The sequence below is a fragment of the Sceloporus occidentalis genome, unplaced genomic scaffold (genome assembly GCF_023333645.1).
Source record: "Sceloporus occidentalis isolate IW3139 unplaced genomic scaffold, rSceOcc1.0.p SCAF_1, whole genome shotgun sequence".
Lineage (NCBI taxonomy): Eukaryota > Metazoa > Chordata > Lepidosauria > Squamata > Phrynosomatidae > Sceloporus > Sceloporus occidentalis.
The window spans coordinates 113,898,998-113,913,300 of record NW_028316981.1 but is presented as its reverse complement, the minus strand read 5'-3'; the positions used below and the strand labels follow the sequence as shown (position 1 = coordinate 113,913,300).

The window sequence follows — 14,303 nt, the reverse complement described above, 5'->3', positions numbered from 1 at the left end:
GCAGACGTCTTCTTATAGACAAAGGCACATGGGCACTGCAACTTTGAGGCTCTAGTTATAACATAGGGTGCATCTATAGCAGGGTGACCAGATGTCCTAACCTCAAAGGAGGGCAAGACACCACGAAATGGAGGATATTCGAGGCAAATGGAGGACACTGCAGAATAAAAGCTAAAAAAAACCCACTCATATAAATTCATGCTTCTTAGACCTGCTCAAAATGGAGGACATTTTGAAATTCCTCCCAGACAGAAAGCTGAAATGTAGGGCAGATACTAGAAAAGGAGGACCTCTGGCCACCCTGTTCTTAGTCCTGCTCAAAATGGAGGACATGCTCTGGAAAAGGAGGGCGGCTGGTCATCCTACACTGTAGAAATGATGCAGTTTGGCACTACTTTTAAGTGTTGTAGCTCCATCCTATGGAATCCTGGGATTTGTAGTTTTACAAGGCCTTTTGCATTCTCTTCCCCAGAGTACCCGTGTCTCATCAAACTACAAGTCCGGAGATTCTGTAGGATGGGGTCATGGCAGTTAAGTCAAAATGCACTGTTTCTACAGCGTAGATGCACCCTAAGTGAAAAATCTGTGCCTCAAAAATTAAAACAAACAAACCCAAAGTCCAATACGCATGCGCCATGCAGTTCCACCATTGGAGCAGGGGTGGACGGAGGCGCCGTTTGAAAGCCGGACGCCAGAGGGCGCCTGTAAGCCTTTTTCTCCCCTCTCCTTTATGGCTTCCCCCTTTCAACTTGAAGCTGATTGGAGAATTGGCCTGTGACGTTTTCAGGCTCGGTAGCCAATGGCAGGGAGCGGCTCGTGGGGTGGGGCTATATAAGCCAGGGGGCGGAGCTTGTGCGTGGCCTCTTGCCTTTCGCAACTTAGCGATGGCCAGAACTTGTTAGAGCTAGAAGAGGAAGGAGCGAGTTCTGGGAGGGCCAGCAGCAGCAGCAGCAGCAGCAGCAGCAGCAGCTCCTCCACAGGCGACTCTTTTCCTTCGTGCCTTTAAGAAGAAGGACAGATGTTTCGCTTTTAAATATAGAGACTTGGCCCAAGTGCGCTTATTTATTTGCTTTAATTTTAACCTATTTTTAAAATTAATTTGCATTTAGCTTTAATGCGAGCCTTGTTTTTAATTGACCTCAGCTCTGGAAGCTGCCAGCCTGCCTTGATCTCCCTGCTGCTCTGTTTCAAAACCTTCTGCCACGTAAGGTTTTAAGGGTATGCATACGGTCTTCATTTTTGTTCTTTCAGTGTGTTTTAGCATTTTATCTGCTTTTAATATGTGCTGTTTTTAAAGAGCTTTTCTCTTTTGGCTGTGTTTTATTCTGATGATGAGTCATGCTTGAACATTGTGCTGTTTTAATGTGTTTTAATGCTCTTTTAATGTGGGCGCATTAGTGTGTTTTTGATTGTACTGTTTTGGTTTGTAAAGCTGCTCTGTGCCCTCAATTTGGGGGAAAGAGTCAATAATAATAATAATAATAATAAGGTAATAAGGTAAGAGAAGAAGGAGGGCCATTTGCGGGACCTTGTGTCCCTCCTCTTCGGAGGTTGCCAAGGGCAAGCCTGGGCATGTTGCTTTGCTAGACTTGGGCCATAGAGGGGGCTGGTGGAAGGACTTAAGGCTTGAGCAGGATTCAAACACAGAGCCCTGTTAGTCTGGGGAATCAGAGTGCAAAGGGATCTTCTAGCACCTCTCAGACTAACTGAAAGAAAGAAGCTGAGAGCAGGAGTTCTCATAGACTAGAGCCTGCTTGAGTCTACAGATGCATCTGGGGAAGTAGCCTCAAGTCTAGGAAAGCTCCTGCTCCCAGCTTCTTTCTTTCAGTTAGTCTAAAGGAGCTAAAAGATCCCTTTCACTAAGAGTTGACTGGTATCTGGTTTATTTGCTTTAAGTTGCACACCTGTGAAACCACAATCCCCAGGTCCAAAAACTGGCTTCAAATGCAAAAAGGGCAGTAGGGGATTGGGGGGGGGGGGTGCAGTCTCAGCAAATGCTAAAGGAGACACAACTGAACACCAGCTTAGATTAAGTCTCAGCAATTTGCTATGTTTGCATCCTACATTTCTTCCAAGGATCTCAAGGTTGTGTTGGCAGGCCTCTGTTTTTTTAAATCCTTCTGGAGTGTGTCAAGCTGAAAGGTAGTGCCAGGCCTAAAATCACCTGGGGAGCTGAGGGAAGGCCTAGGTGAGCACCTTGTTCAGGGATAGCAGTACACCCTGCAGGGCTTCACAAAGACCAAGGGAAAGGCATCCCATTGATTCTCATACTTCATAGGCCAGGTGCCCTGATCTGAGAGAGAGGCCACCCAGATGTGCCTGTCTTAAACTGAATCATAGAGTGGGAAGAGGCCTCAAGGGCCATCCAGTTCAACCCCATTCTGCCATGCAGGAACTCACAATCACAGCAACCCCCCCCCCCCCCCGACAGATGGCCATCCAGCCTCTGTTTCAAAACCTCCAAAGAAAGACACTCCTTATAAATACCATACATAAACCTAACATACAACATATACATTTATGTATAAGCTTAGGCCTAAATACTCTGAAGGCACCAGATCCTGCCTGATCTTGGAAGTACTAACCAGGGCTGACCTTTCTTAGTACTTGGATGGGAGACGACTAAAGAATACCAGGTGCTGTAGGCTTTCATAGGAAGGAATTGGCAAAACAACCTCTTAATATTCCATGCCTGAGGAAACCCTATGAAATTACTTGAAAGCACATATAAACACATATGTACCTTTTAATTTATAAAATAAATAAAATAATAATAATAATTTATATTCCGCTTAATCTCAAGGAATCAAAGCAATTTAGAACAGTAAAACAAAATACAGTAAAAAAAGAAATGTTAAAAATTCCCCAAACCCCATCCCTCCCACATCATAACAACATATTTAACACTAAAAAGAGATTAAATCAAAAAAGACATTTGTTGACATTAAATACAATAACAATTAAAATGAAGTAAGGGTTTCTAGCAGGGTCAGGATAAAATAAAGATAAAGATGGGGGATAATGGAAGAAAAAGGAGGGGGGAGGCAGGTCAACAAAGATGTTCTAGTCTGGAAAGGCCTTCCAGAGTCTAGGATGTCATTTGAAGAAACGTCTTAATGATAAAAATATATGTATCCTCCTACCTCTGGGGGCTGCAAAACGATTAACCTGTCAACTAGATGTTGTTGGCTTTAACCTTTCTACTGACTTAGTATAATGAGATTGATGGGAGACATGCTTTTAGGGTAAGATCTCACTGTTGGTTGTCCTCTTGTAGTTTTCTGAGCATGTCCCCCCACCCTAAAGCTAATGGTTTCCCATTTCTTTGAAAACTGTTGTCAGCCCATCAGCTATCTTTAATCAGTCCTCACTCGACACACCTGCCTTTTGCATTACCTTGGCCATTCTGGCTTTGGGAAAAATGTAAACCAATAAAACATGCATCATAACACATTAGCTTTGGGTGACATATCTACAACAAGGGCAAAAACCTTTTGGCCCGCCACATGTTGAGCTGCAACTCCCAGCATTCCTCACCATTGACTAGGAATGCTGGGAGGTGTTCTCTAACAATGTCTGCGGCTCCATGTGATATCGCTCTAGTTCTACACCATTGATGCTCTTCTGCAGACTTACATATATGTTGGACCATGTCCCCCATCATCCTTGAACAGTGGTCATGTTAGCCGGGGATAATGTAGACTGGCATATCTAGAGGGTACTGGTTTGCAAAATTGCTGATCTATTCCTTTGTCACTTGACTTGTAACCAATGGCAGAATCAAATATGATCTTCATACAGGATGACAAGTACATGCTTTGCTGTAGGCAGTTATTCTGAACCAAGTCTTGTATTTCAGATGATTGAAACATTTGCAACAAGTGAGGCTCAGGAATTGCTGCACCAGCTGAATGTGTTACTGGATCAAGAGTTAAGATGTCAGCCAAAGTTCTCTGGTCTAAGAATAATTGAATCTGCTCATGATAATGGGCTCCGGATGACTGCGAGGTTGAGAGACTTTGAAGTGAAAGACCTGCTTAGTTTACTTCAGTTCTTTGGATTTGGTACAGAGACATTTTCTCTTGCTGTGAATTTTTTAGACAGGTTTTTATCAAAAATGAAGGTAGGTCTTTAGACTACTAAGTTATAAGCCAATTTATCTCTGCTTTTGTGTAACACTTCACAAATATATGGGTTCTAAGACTTCAGCTGTCAGGGAGACTTGCATTCAATACATTGTTGATTTGTAATCTTGTGTGCTGTTATGCTTTGTAAATCAATCCTATTAAATGGAATCAGGACTTGGGCTGCTCAAAACATACCCTCTGTCTCTTTCACAAAATACTGAATAAATTCACCATGGAGTATAAGTAAAGTATAGTGTCTGAGAAGTCTTGCACCTAGTTTTCTTGAAAACAGGCACGCAAGTGGAGTGTGCCTTGATTTTGAACATAAGATACACAACATTGGCTTGAGTATGCATGCTAATTTTGATTTGGGTTATCTGTCATAACAAATGGTTCAGATCTTATTTGCTGGCTGACATCACAAGGAGTGTGAGGTTAAGACTTGTTGCTCATGTCCAGAATATTCCTGGACAGGCGTATCAGTTTGCATTTGAATATCTGTTCTAAGGGAAATTGTGTCATAGCAGGGATGGAAAACCTTTCATTTATCAGATATTGTAATTTAAAACTCCTATAATCCTTAATCACTGCTATGATGTCTTTGGCTAATGGGATTTGAAGTCCAAATGGAGGGCCACTCCTGGTTTATAGGCTAGCTCAGGGGTAGGCAACCTTTTTGAGCCGGGGGCCGGGTTGCTGTCCCTCAGGCAACTGGGGGGCCGAAGCTGAGGGGTGGAGCTTCCACCCTCCGAGGCGGGGCCACGTGCCAGGGGTGGAGCTTCCACCCTCCGGGGCGGGGCCACATGCCGGGGGTGGAGCTTCCACCCTCTGGGGTGGGGCTGTGTGCTGGGGGTGGAGCTTCCACCCTCCAGGGGCGGGGCTGCATGCCAGGGGCAGAGCTTCCACCCTCCAGGGGCCAGGGCTCCCCATTTTTGCTGGCCCCTGACGGGGCCCCAGGCCCCGTCAGAGACCGGCAAAAAAGCTGGGGGGCCCCTGCCGCCCTGGGAGCCCTCCTGCAGGGCCCCAGGTACGGCAGCGGGCCCCGCAGAGGCCCCCTGCCGCCCTGGGAGCCCACCTGGAGGGCCCCAGGGACGGCAGCGGGAACCGCAGAGGCCCCCTGCCGCCCTGGGAGCCCTCCTGCAGGGCCCCAGGGATGACAGCGGGCCCCACAGAGGCCCCCTGCCGCCCTGGGAGCCCACCTGGAGGGCCCCAGGGACGGCAGCGGGCCCCGCAGAGGCCCCCTGCCACCCTGGGAGCCCACCTGGAGGGCCCCAGGGACGGCAGCGGGCCCCCCAGTGGCCCCCTGCCACCCTGGGAGCCCTCCTGCAGGGGCCCAGAGACGGCAGCGGGCGCCGCAGAGGCCCCCTGCCGCCCTGGGAGCCCACCTGGAGGGCCCCAGGGACGGCAGCGGGCCTCCCAGAGGCCCCCTGCCGCCCTGGGAGCTCTCCTGGAGGGTCCCAGAGACGGCAGCGGGCCTCCTAGAGGCCCGCCGCAGCAGCCGCTCTGGGCGCCGCCATTTTGGGCGGCAAAATGGCGGCGCCCATAGCCCCAGAGGCCGCTATGGGCGCCGCCATTTTTTCGCCCAAAATGGCGGCGCCCAGAGCGGCGAAAAGCCGCGATGGGCGGAGGCGGCGGCGGCAAGAGCAGCCGGGGGCCGGTAGCCAGGCCTTCGCGGGCTGCATCCGGGCCGCGGGCCGGAGGTTGCTGACCCCTGGGCTAGCTAGTAGGCATGTTAACTCCAGACCTGCTAAGTGGGCCGTTTGAACAATTTCCAACAATAAACAGAGAGATGAAGGGCAGACTATGAAAAGAACTTCAAGGCAGATAAGTCTAGGAAATGTTACATTGGATGCCAGTACTTAATTTCAATTCAAATGTCAACTACTATTAGGGTTTTTGTATGCATGTTCCTTTAAAGTTTAAAAGGATTACAATGGAAACTTGGGTGAACTGCTTGAAAGACAGTGCAGACCAAAATGATGCTGCATTTGACGTTTAGTGTACCCACCTACTTGGCACAATGCTAGAGGATGGCCTTTAGGGCAGATGCCCTGTAGAAAACCTAGTTGTGCATGGGCAACTTGCCTCCTGGTGGGTAATTAGTACCTGTTGTAAATTATTAGGATGCATTGGGCTGTTGGAAATAGAATAAAGTGACTTTCTGCATAATACCTCTGTGGGTGTAAGTAGTCTTGCTGGAACCATACGGGAACATTGTGAAACTGTATGTAATTCTCAAACTGCAGGCAAAGATGGTTCTGTCTGGCATACAGTGTTAAAAGGAGGCAGCATTCTGAACAACTGCATTCATCTAGTACATGTCTCAAAAGGTATTAAGCAACTAAGGCCCAGTACAGATGGGTCTTTTAGCACGTAAGGAATACATGCTAGGGTTGCCTCGGGGTGTCTCTTACAGACGCCCCGCAACCCTAGTACGTATTCTCTATGTCAAAATGGTGGTGCCCTGTACACACAGGCGACACCATTTTGACGTGACGGACACTTAGCGTCTGCCCGAGTGCTGCCATAGGCGCACTCGGGCATCACAAGTGCACCAGGTAAAGAACCCACTTTTTGCGGGGGGGTTTTTTTGCCAGTGGGAAACCGCATGGTTTATCCGCTGCGGCTTCCCGCTGGCAGAAAAGGGGCATTGGCAAACCGCCCTTTTTGGGCGGTCTGTATCCCGCCTATGTGTTACATGTTAAACCTCTCTGCAAGAATGGCGAGTGTTTATCAGTAGTCTTAAAACATTGAGAAATCTGTATGATAGTACATATTTTATCAGAATTATGGACAACAAGAAAAGTTCATCTGCTTTTCCTAAACAATATCATGTTGCACCAGACACAGTTTAGTGTTAATGGTACATATATTTGGTTGGAGAAATCATTGCAGAACAGCTGATTGGTTTGTAAAAATGATAGGTTTGATTGAAACTTTGTCTCACTTACAGCAGACTCATTGAAATCCATGCCTAACCTAACTTACTTTGCCAAGAGTAAGAGAATCTAATCCATTATGTTCAAGAAACCTGTTACCCAGCTTGGATATTGACATTAAATGAATGAATTACATGATTAGCTGACTTCCATTGTGTATAAAGAAGAAGCTACTGTACTTTAAGTTTAAATATGGTATTGAGTCAAAATTTCTGTTGAATTCCATGGAATTTATTTTCTGTTTTTCCCCCCTGTTGTGGCCTAATTGTAAAGCAAGCAAAGTTGTACATAATTATCCTGTGGGGGGAAATTGAACTCCAGTGAATCTTTGTTTTCTAGGTACAGCCAAAGCATTTGGGCTGTGTTGGGCTAAGTTGCTTCTACCTGGCTGTGAAAGCCACACAAGAAGAGAGAAACGTTCCACTAGCCACTGACTTAATCAGAATCAGCCAGTATCAGTTCACCGTTTCAGACCTCATGAGGATGGAGGTGATTCTTCTAGAGAAACTATGTGGGAAAGTGAAGGCAACAACTGCCTATCACTTTCTACAACTTTATCATTCAATCCTGCATGGTAGCCTGAGCTGTGAAAGGTACAGTCTCCCTTCTGAATGAATTTAGAATTGACTGTCCCTTTAAGGAGGATAGGAAGCATGGAATTAGAGAAAGACTCCAGTATGTTATATATTAGTAGTATACATTGTTGCAGAATAGCAGTTTAACTGGGTGTAATAACTACAGTCATCCCTCCCGATTTGCAGTCTTCCCATTCGTGTCCCACAGTCCTTCACGGACAGCAAGCCAGGAAGGACAAAAGGGTGTGTGCGTGCCCCCTTTGTAATTAATGGGGCTCCAATCTTGGCTATTTTCCCAATTTGTGGGAGGGTACCCCACAAATCAGAAGGGACTTCTGTAACTCCCTGCTGCCAGACCTATAGCTATAAATACTATTGTAAGAGGGTTTTTTCCTGCTTAATCAGTCTGGTGTTAGTCATGCCAGCTATGGTCTGTGATCTTTGTGTATGTGAGTGAAAGCAGATGAGGGGGAATAACGATTAACTTCTTGAGATGAATTTTTGCCTAGCTTTTTAGGTTCAGATGGTTTTTGAAGTGCCTAAATACCTTATGTGAGTCAAAAGCTAAATGCTATTAAATGCTATTCATTAATCTGCAGATGGCAGTATATTAGGGTGCATACTGAAAACCTTGATGGTTTCTTGGAGATTTAATTTAGTGAACTAGTACTAAAATGATGAAATACCCTCTTTTTGCAAGCAACTGAACAAGGCTTTGTTTTCTCACAGGAAAAGTCACCTTAGCTTAGAGAGACTAGAAGCCCAGCTGAAGGCATGTCACTGCAGGATTGCCCTTTCTAAAGTGAGGGTAAGAATTTTGATCAACACTTTCATGAGTTCTGTCAAAGCTTGATGTAACTGGTTGTAGTCTTAATTGCACTGTCTCTCCTTCAGCCGTCGGTGTTGGCTCTTTCAGTAATGGCTCTGGAAGTTGAAGAAGAAAAACTGCTGGAGTTGGTGGAAGTAATAGAAAGTCTCCGAATGCATTCCAAGGTAGGCTACATTTAAATGCTGAAGCACATCTAGGAATGACACAAGATTGCATAGCTTTGATAGTTTCACCATCCTCATGCTTACTAGTTAGCTTCTCTAGCAAATATTTTCTTCTGTTAGAAAAAAAAATTGTTAGAAAGCTCAGTGTCATCTGCATATTATCAGCATAATTTAGATTACAGTAAGAAATCCATCTCCTGGATCTTTTAACAGCTAAGGTCTGACTAGTTAGGAAGCCCCTTCGGCAGTGCATGATTCAATGTGGTGTGTTTCAGAGAAAAGATTGTTGAGGTCACAGTCTAAAAAGCTACCACCTTACTGACTCCGTGCTGTGAAATATGTTTGTCTAACATCAAACTGCCTTGTGCTGGACAAATTGCAAGTCATGAACCACTGGTGCCGCAATGCTACAGCTCAACTATTAAGGAAATATGTATTGCAGAATCATGTGTTGGTTAAAATGAAATGGGTAATTGTTGTCTAGAGTGAGTGCTTGGTCTTTCAAAAATCCTGTGGTTCCTGTTTGCTTAGGAGAATGGTACTTTGGAGATAAATCTCTCAAGATAATGGTATACTTTAGCTTAAAGTATGTTAACAATAACTTTTTGGACATTTGTCAGGGCCAGAGTGCAATGCATTTTGACTAAGAACATCAAAGATGTAGCACAGTGGTTCCCAAACTTTGGTCCTCCAGATATTTTGGACCTCAGCTCCTAGAATTTCTGAATGTTGGCCAAGCTGGCTGGGGCTTCTGGTGGTAGAAGTCCAAAACAATTGGAGGACCAAAGTTTGGGAATTACTGAGGTAGCAGCTTGATAAATGCAGCATGGCCTAGAACCTTTGCTGAATATAAAAGTGTATATTGTCACCTGCCAGTTGTATTGCTGGCATCCACTTTGAAAGGTGCCTAGTGTGTGTCATAAGGACATGTATGCACCTAACAGTCAGTACATTTGTTGCTGGTCTCTGGGTGATTTTGATTGGGTGTTATTTTCACATTTGCCTTCTGCAGATGAATGGCAGAGAGCTTTCCATTTGGAAGGAACTTGTATCAAAGTGCCTCTCAGAGTATTCCTCAAGCAAGTGCTCCAAACCAAATGTTCAGAAGTTAAAGTGGATTGTGTCTGGTCGCACAGCAAGGCAGCTAAAGCACAGTTACTACAGAATAGCCCATCTTCCCACTATCCCAGAAAGTAGTCTCTAAAAGGTGAGTGTTTGTTAAAATTATGTTTTGTGTCTGGGTTCTAGTAAAACAAAAATCCCCTTCAAATGTATGCTGTACATGATTTCTGTAGAATTCTTAACTGCCTTTTCCTTATAAACTGGAATAAGCTACAAATGGATGAGAAGCATTTCTCTCTTGTGTCCCGAAGAACCTAGTAACTGCATGTGTGTAAGATGTTGGGAAATCTCTTAATTCTCTGTGTAATCATCAGTCTCTAAGGCCTGTTACAGACTACCAAAATAAAGCTGCTTCGGGTCTCTTTGGAGGTATGCTGTTTAAATGATGCGTGCACCCTAAGAATCCGGAAGCTGCACTCCAGTGCTTAGGAATGGAGTGTGGCTTTGGCGCGACCTCCGGACTCTTAGGACCCATGCATCATTTAAATAGCATACCTCCAAAGAGACCTGAAGCAGCTTTATTTTGGCAGTCTGTAACAGGCCTAAGTCTGGTGCTGGCTTTGTGAGAATATCAAAGCTTGTAACCTGCTTAATTCTTCTGATCTCTTTAGAATGCAGGGAAGAGTATTGGTAGCAGCTAGGAGTGGCACAAGACAGTTATCCTAGATGGAGACCTCTTAATTTTTGGCATAGGTTTTCATAATAATGGTGGTACACATGAATATTTCTGCCATTTCACATACATGAATGTCTTTATAGAACTACAGAAGATCCCTGCCTTTGCTAATTTGGTCCCCTCCAGATATTTTGGGCTACAACTCCCAGCTTTTCTGGACATAAATCATGTTGCTAGGGCTGGGAAGAGCTGAAGTCCAAAAGACTGGTGAAGACTGGGCTGACTTGTCCAGGTCAGAATAAAATGAAATAGCAGGAAAGTTTGTGCAAATCTTTTTCTTACTATAACATTGTCAGTCCTAAAACAAATGTACTTGTAAGCAAGGTTGTTTAAATGAAGCACCTTGAAAAAACAGAGATCCTTTTAATGAGTTTCCTTTTTTGTTTTGGCTAGAAATGGTCCTGAAGAAGAAAAGATGGATTACTAACTGGCATCATGGATACAACCTTTTGGGCTAAGATCTGATTTAAAGCAGAGACTCCATTGAATGCCTCCAACCATACTGAGGGCCAAGTTCATGACTGATTAGACTGTGACCACATGCTGGGTGCTTTTGACCTATAGAACTGTACTTCACATTCCAACAAGACTGCTTTTATCTCTCCACCATCTCATGGGATTTCTGTTGAAGAAAACAAAGACATGCTTAAAGAATGATGCCTCAGCCTCAAACATATACATGGCAGCTAGTCTAGTGTTTCATACTGAGCCACCAATAATAGTTTGTTTGGTCCAAAACATTTCTGTTTTATACAGCACTTCCTGGACTAGCTACTGAAAGTGAATATGCACAAACTGATAGGCTGAAAATATGTTTGGACTAGTGCAATATAAATTCATGTGCCTAGTACCTTACAGACTAGAGTAGTACTAGTGCTCCCGAGCCTGCTGGTTTAGCTATGGCTCATAGTATTAAAAACTAGTTTTTACAGCAGAAGAGAGCAAAAAATTAAACTTCCAACTGTATCCAGAATTCTATTATTGCTTGAGTCAATAAAGCACTTTAGAAATGTGAAACTATTACTAAATTTTTGTGTCAGCATTAGATACTAAGGAGAATGCAGTAACTTCAGTTAAAATGGAGTGTTCAGTATCTTTAGTGTCTTTGCCTAACACTAAGATACCAAAATCTTGATAGTTATTCCTGCAATGTGAAAGAAAACCAATATGATACAATTCTAGCAAAGTATAAAAAACTCTTTGGAAGTACTACTTTTTAAAAAATGAAATTAGACAATATTCTCCTTTTAAAAATTAGACTTAATTAAAACTGTAGGGCATACACCAGCTGAGAATGTTGGCAGCATCTTAAAATAGAAGTAGACAGCTGATACATACTGGGTTGGATTAAAAAAAGAAAATCAAGACTGTATTCCAGGTTTGTTCCAGAGTAATCTGAGCTTGAGTCTACGTGTTATTGAAATCACTTGGTCAAGTTGTGACTGGGCTTCAGTTTCACTAATTTCAGTATGACCTTCCCTTAAAGCTAACTTAGTCAGGGTCCAGTCCTTTGTCTGCATAAGGTTAAATTTATTTCAAAGCCTTTGCAGTTGGAAGAGGAAGCAATTTGTCCTATGACACATCTTTGCAAACATAGTAGTGGCTTTTATATAGCACCTTGTAACTGATTTGTAGTAGTTCAGGTTAAATTGATTTTTCAGACCCTCATTAAGTGTTGACTAATAGAATACAATTTTCAGTTTGAAAAGTTATTCTGTTGAAAATAAACTGCAAACTGCAGCTGCAGTCATGATGAACCAGCCCATTAAACTGTACATTGGTTTCAGATTTGAATGTGAAGGTAGGGAAGCCAAAATAGTGTCCTTTGTCATTGTGATTCTCTGAATATTGACAGCAGTAAGTGTCACTTAGGGTCTTCTGAAATGTAAAGCATGCCGAGAGATGTTACATTAGCACAGTTTTGCCATGGCACTTTGTGCTTAAACCCTTGGCACTATGCCAAAATGTACTGGTAGCTACTTTTCCAGTTCATTTTTGGATACATTGACTTCTAGCCTTTGTTAAAATGTGTAGTATCTCGTTGCTTGTTAATATTAGTTCTAACGTTTACTGTCTGAATTAATGTCACCAGAATGGTGTTAGTTGAAACTAAATTGTCTTTAGGGTTATCAAAGTAATGGGGGGGGGTTCTTTTCACACTGTGCACCCATAGTGTTATAATTCTACTTTAACTGTCATTGCACAACAACCTATGGGATCCTAGGATTTGCAGTTTAGGGATGGACATTTAAGAGCTCTCAGCTAGAGTTCCTCTGGTGTCTCCAGGCAAAAAATAAATCATAGGATTGCATAAGATATGTTACAACTGTGTATACATGAAAGGGCCCAAGCCTAGTGACAAATTGCTGTGATAGTGACAAATAACCAAATAATAAGGGTTTTCTTTATTCAGGTCTAATCCAGTGACCCTTTATACTTCTACCTCATTACAATCTACTTGTTAAAACAAGATAGGATGTTCCTTCAGTAATGTTTGGTTTATAATTGACCATACTTGTTAAAAAAAACCCAAACTTTCTAATGTGCCTTTGTCACGTGTACATAAAGTGGGAGAGAAGAATGCAAAAGAAAGCATTCAGTGAAGGAGAAAGTGCTGTAATTTATTATCAACTGTCACGGCATTTTGTAAACAACAAGTGCCCCTTTCAATAAAACATTGAAAAGAATTGGATGAATTAACATATTTGTCTCATTTTGTAAACAGCTCTTTTTTTAAAAAAAAACTACTATTGTATGATGCTCCTGGAATAAGAGATTTCCCCTCTGTTTTCCAAGCAAAGTCAGTGGACAGAACTATTCTTTGAACTCAATTGTGTTCACACTTTTTAGCAAAGATCAGACCCCTTTACTTCTCTTGTATATGTATTTTTATCACAGGACAGAAATCACATTCATATTAACTTACTCAAATGGATTAGGGTGATACATCCACATCATATTTGCTTCTACAAGCAGCATACCATTTCCTGTTTATTGTTTAGAAAAGGAGAGGGGGAAACATGTAAATCATAGATACCCCTTTCTTCTTAGGATCAAAGCAGATGGTGGAAGGATCCATCTTAGCTTTAAAAGGAAGCAGAATAAAAAATCCAAGAGAACACCTTTTTCTAAAGGTTTAGAACAGTGATGTCCAAACTCTGGCCCTCCAGGTGTTTTGGATGGACTTCAGCTCCCAGAATCCCAAACCATTGTCCAAGGCTTCTGGGAGGTGAAGTCCAAAACACCTGGAGGGCCAGAATTTGGACATTGTTGGTCTAGAAGTATGTTGCAAGGTGAAAAGCCAACATGGGCCTTCAGCAATATAAAACTGACTTGCAGGCATTTCAAAGACACAGTACTTTATCCACTTGTATGTAAGCAGCCATTCTGCCTCCTATCAAGGGTAGAAACATGCAGCCCTCTAGGTGCTGGACTGTAACCTCCAATAGTGCACTCCTCAGCAGTGGCTATGATAACAGACTAATGCATGGGGAGCCACAGCTCCCACCCAATCCTCAATGGAAATTGAGGTTCCTTCTAGATTAGTTTATCCCTTTGGTCACAAGAGTGACTACACCTTTGCATTTTAAAGGGCCCACTGTACTAACTTCGAGGAGGAAGCAAGAATCTTTTCAGTGAAAAGAATGTCTATGAAAAAATGTTTTAATTTCTGTATCTTTTTTGTCTAGAACATTTAATGATTTAGCTTATCAAATGATATACCACTTGTGAAGCTGAGTTATTCAAATGTTAAACCACATGACATCGATCTTCAAACAGAACTGTTGTCCTCCCAATATGGTCTTCAGATAGTGTGAATTTCTGCTGTAGAATCAGCTAAGTGTACTATTTGATAGTCAAGACTAGCCCA

The 14,303-nt window shown here is 43.2% G+C and overlaps 1 protein-coding gene across 2 annotated transcripts; it reads left to right on the top strand.

Annotated features, from left to right (window-relative positions):
• The first annotated feature begins 986 nt into the window (after positions 1-986).
• Positions 987-13,137, top strand: LOC149321964 (cyclin-G1-like). Of its 2 annotated transcripts, XM_089532032.1 has the most exons (8): positions 987-1,052; positions 1,144-1,218; positions 3,860-4,123; positions 7,406-7,659; positions 8,371-8,449; positions 8,536-8,634; positions 9,647-9,841; positions 10,826-13,137. In XM_089532032.1, the coding sequence occupies exons 3-7, from the start codon at positions 3,860-3,862 to the stop codon at positions 9,836-9,838; spliced, it is 888 nt and encodes a 295-aa protein (XP_089388158.1). In that variant the 5' UTR covers positions 987-1,052; positions 1,144-1,218; the 3' UTR covers positions 9,839-9,841; positions 10,826-13,137. The 2 variants fall into 2 exon arrangements, with proteins under 2 accessions (XP_089388158.1, XP_089388163.1); XM_089532037.1 differs by lacking the exon at positions 1,144-1,218.
• Positions 13,138-14,303: the final 1,166 nt, after the last annotated feature.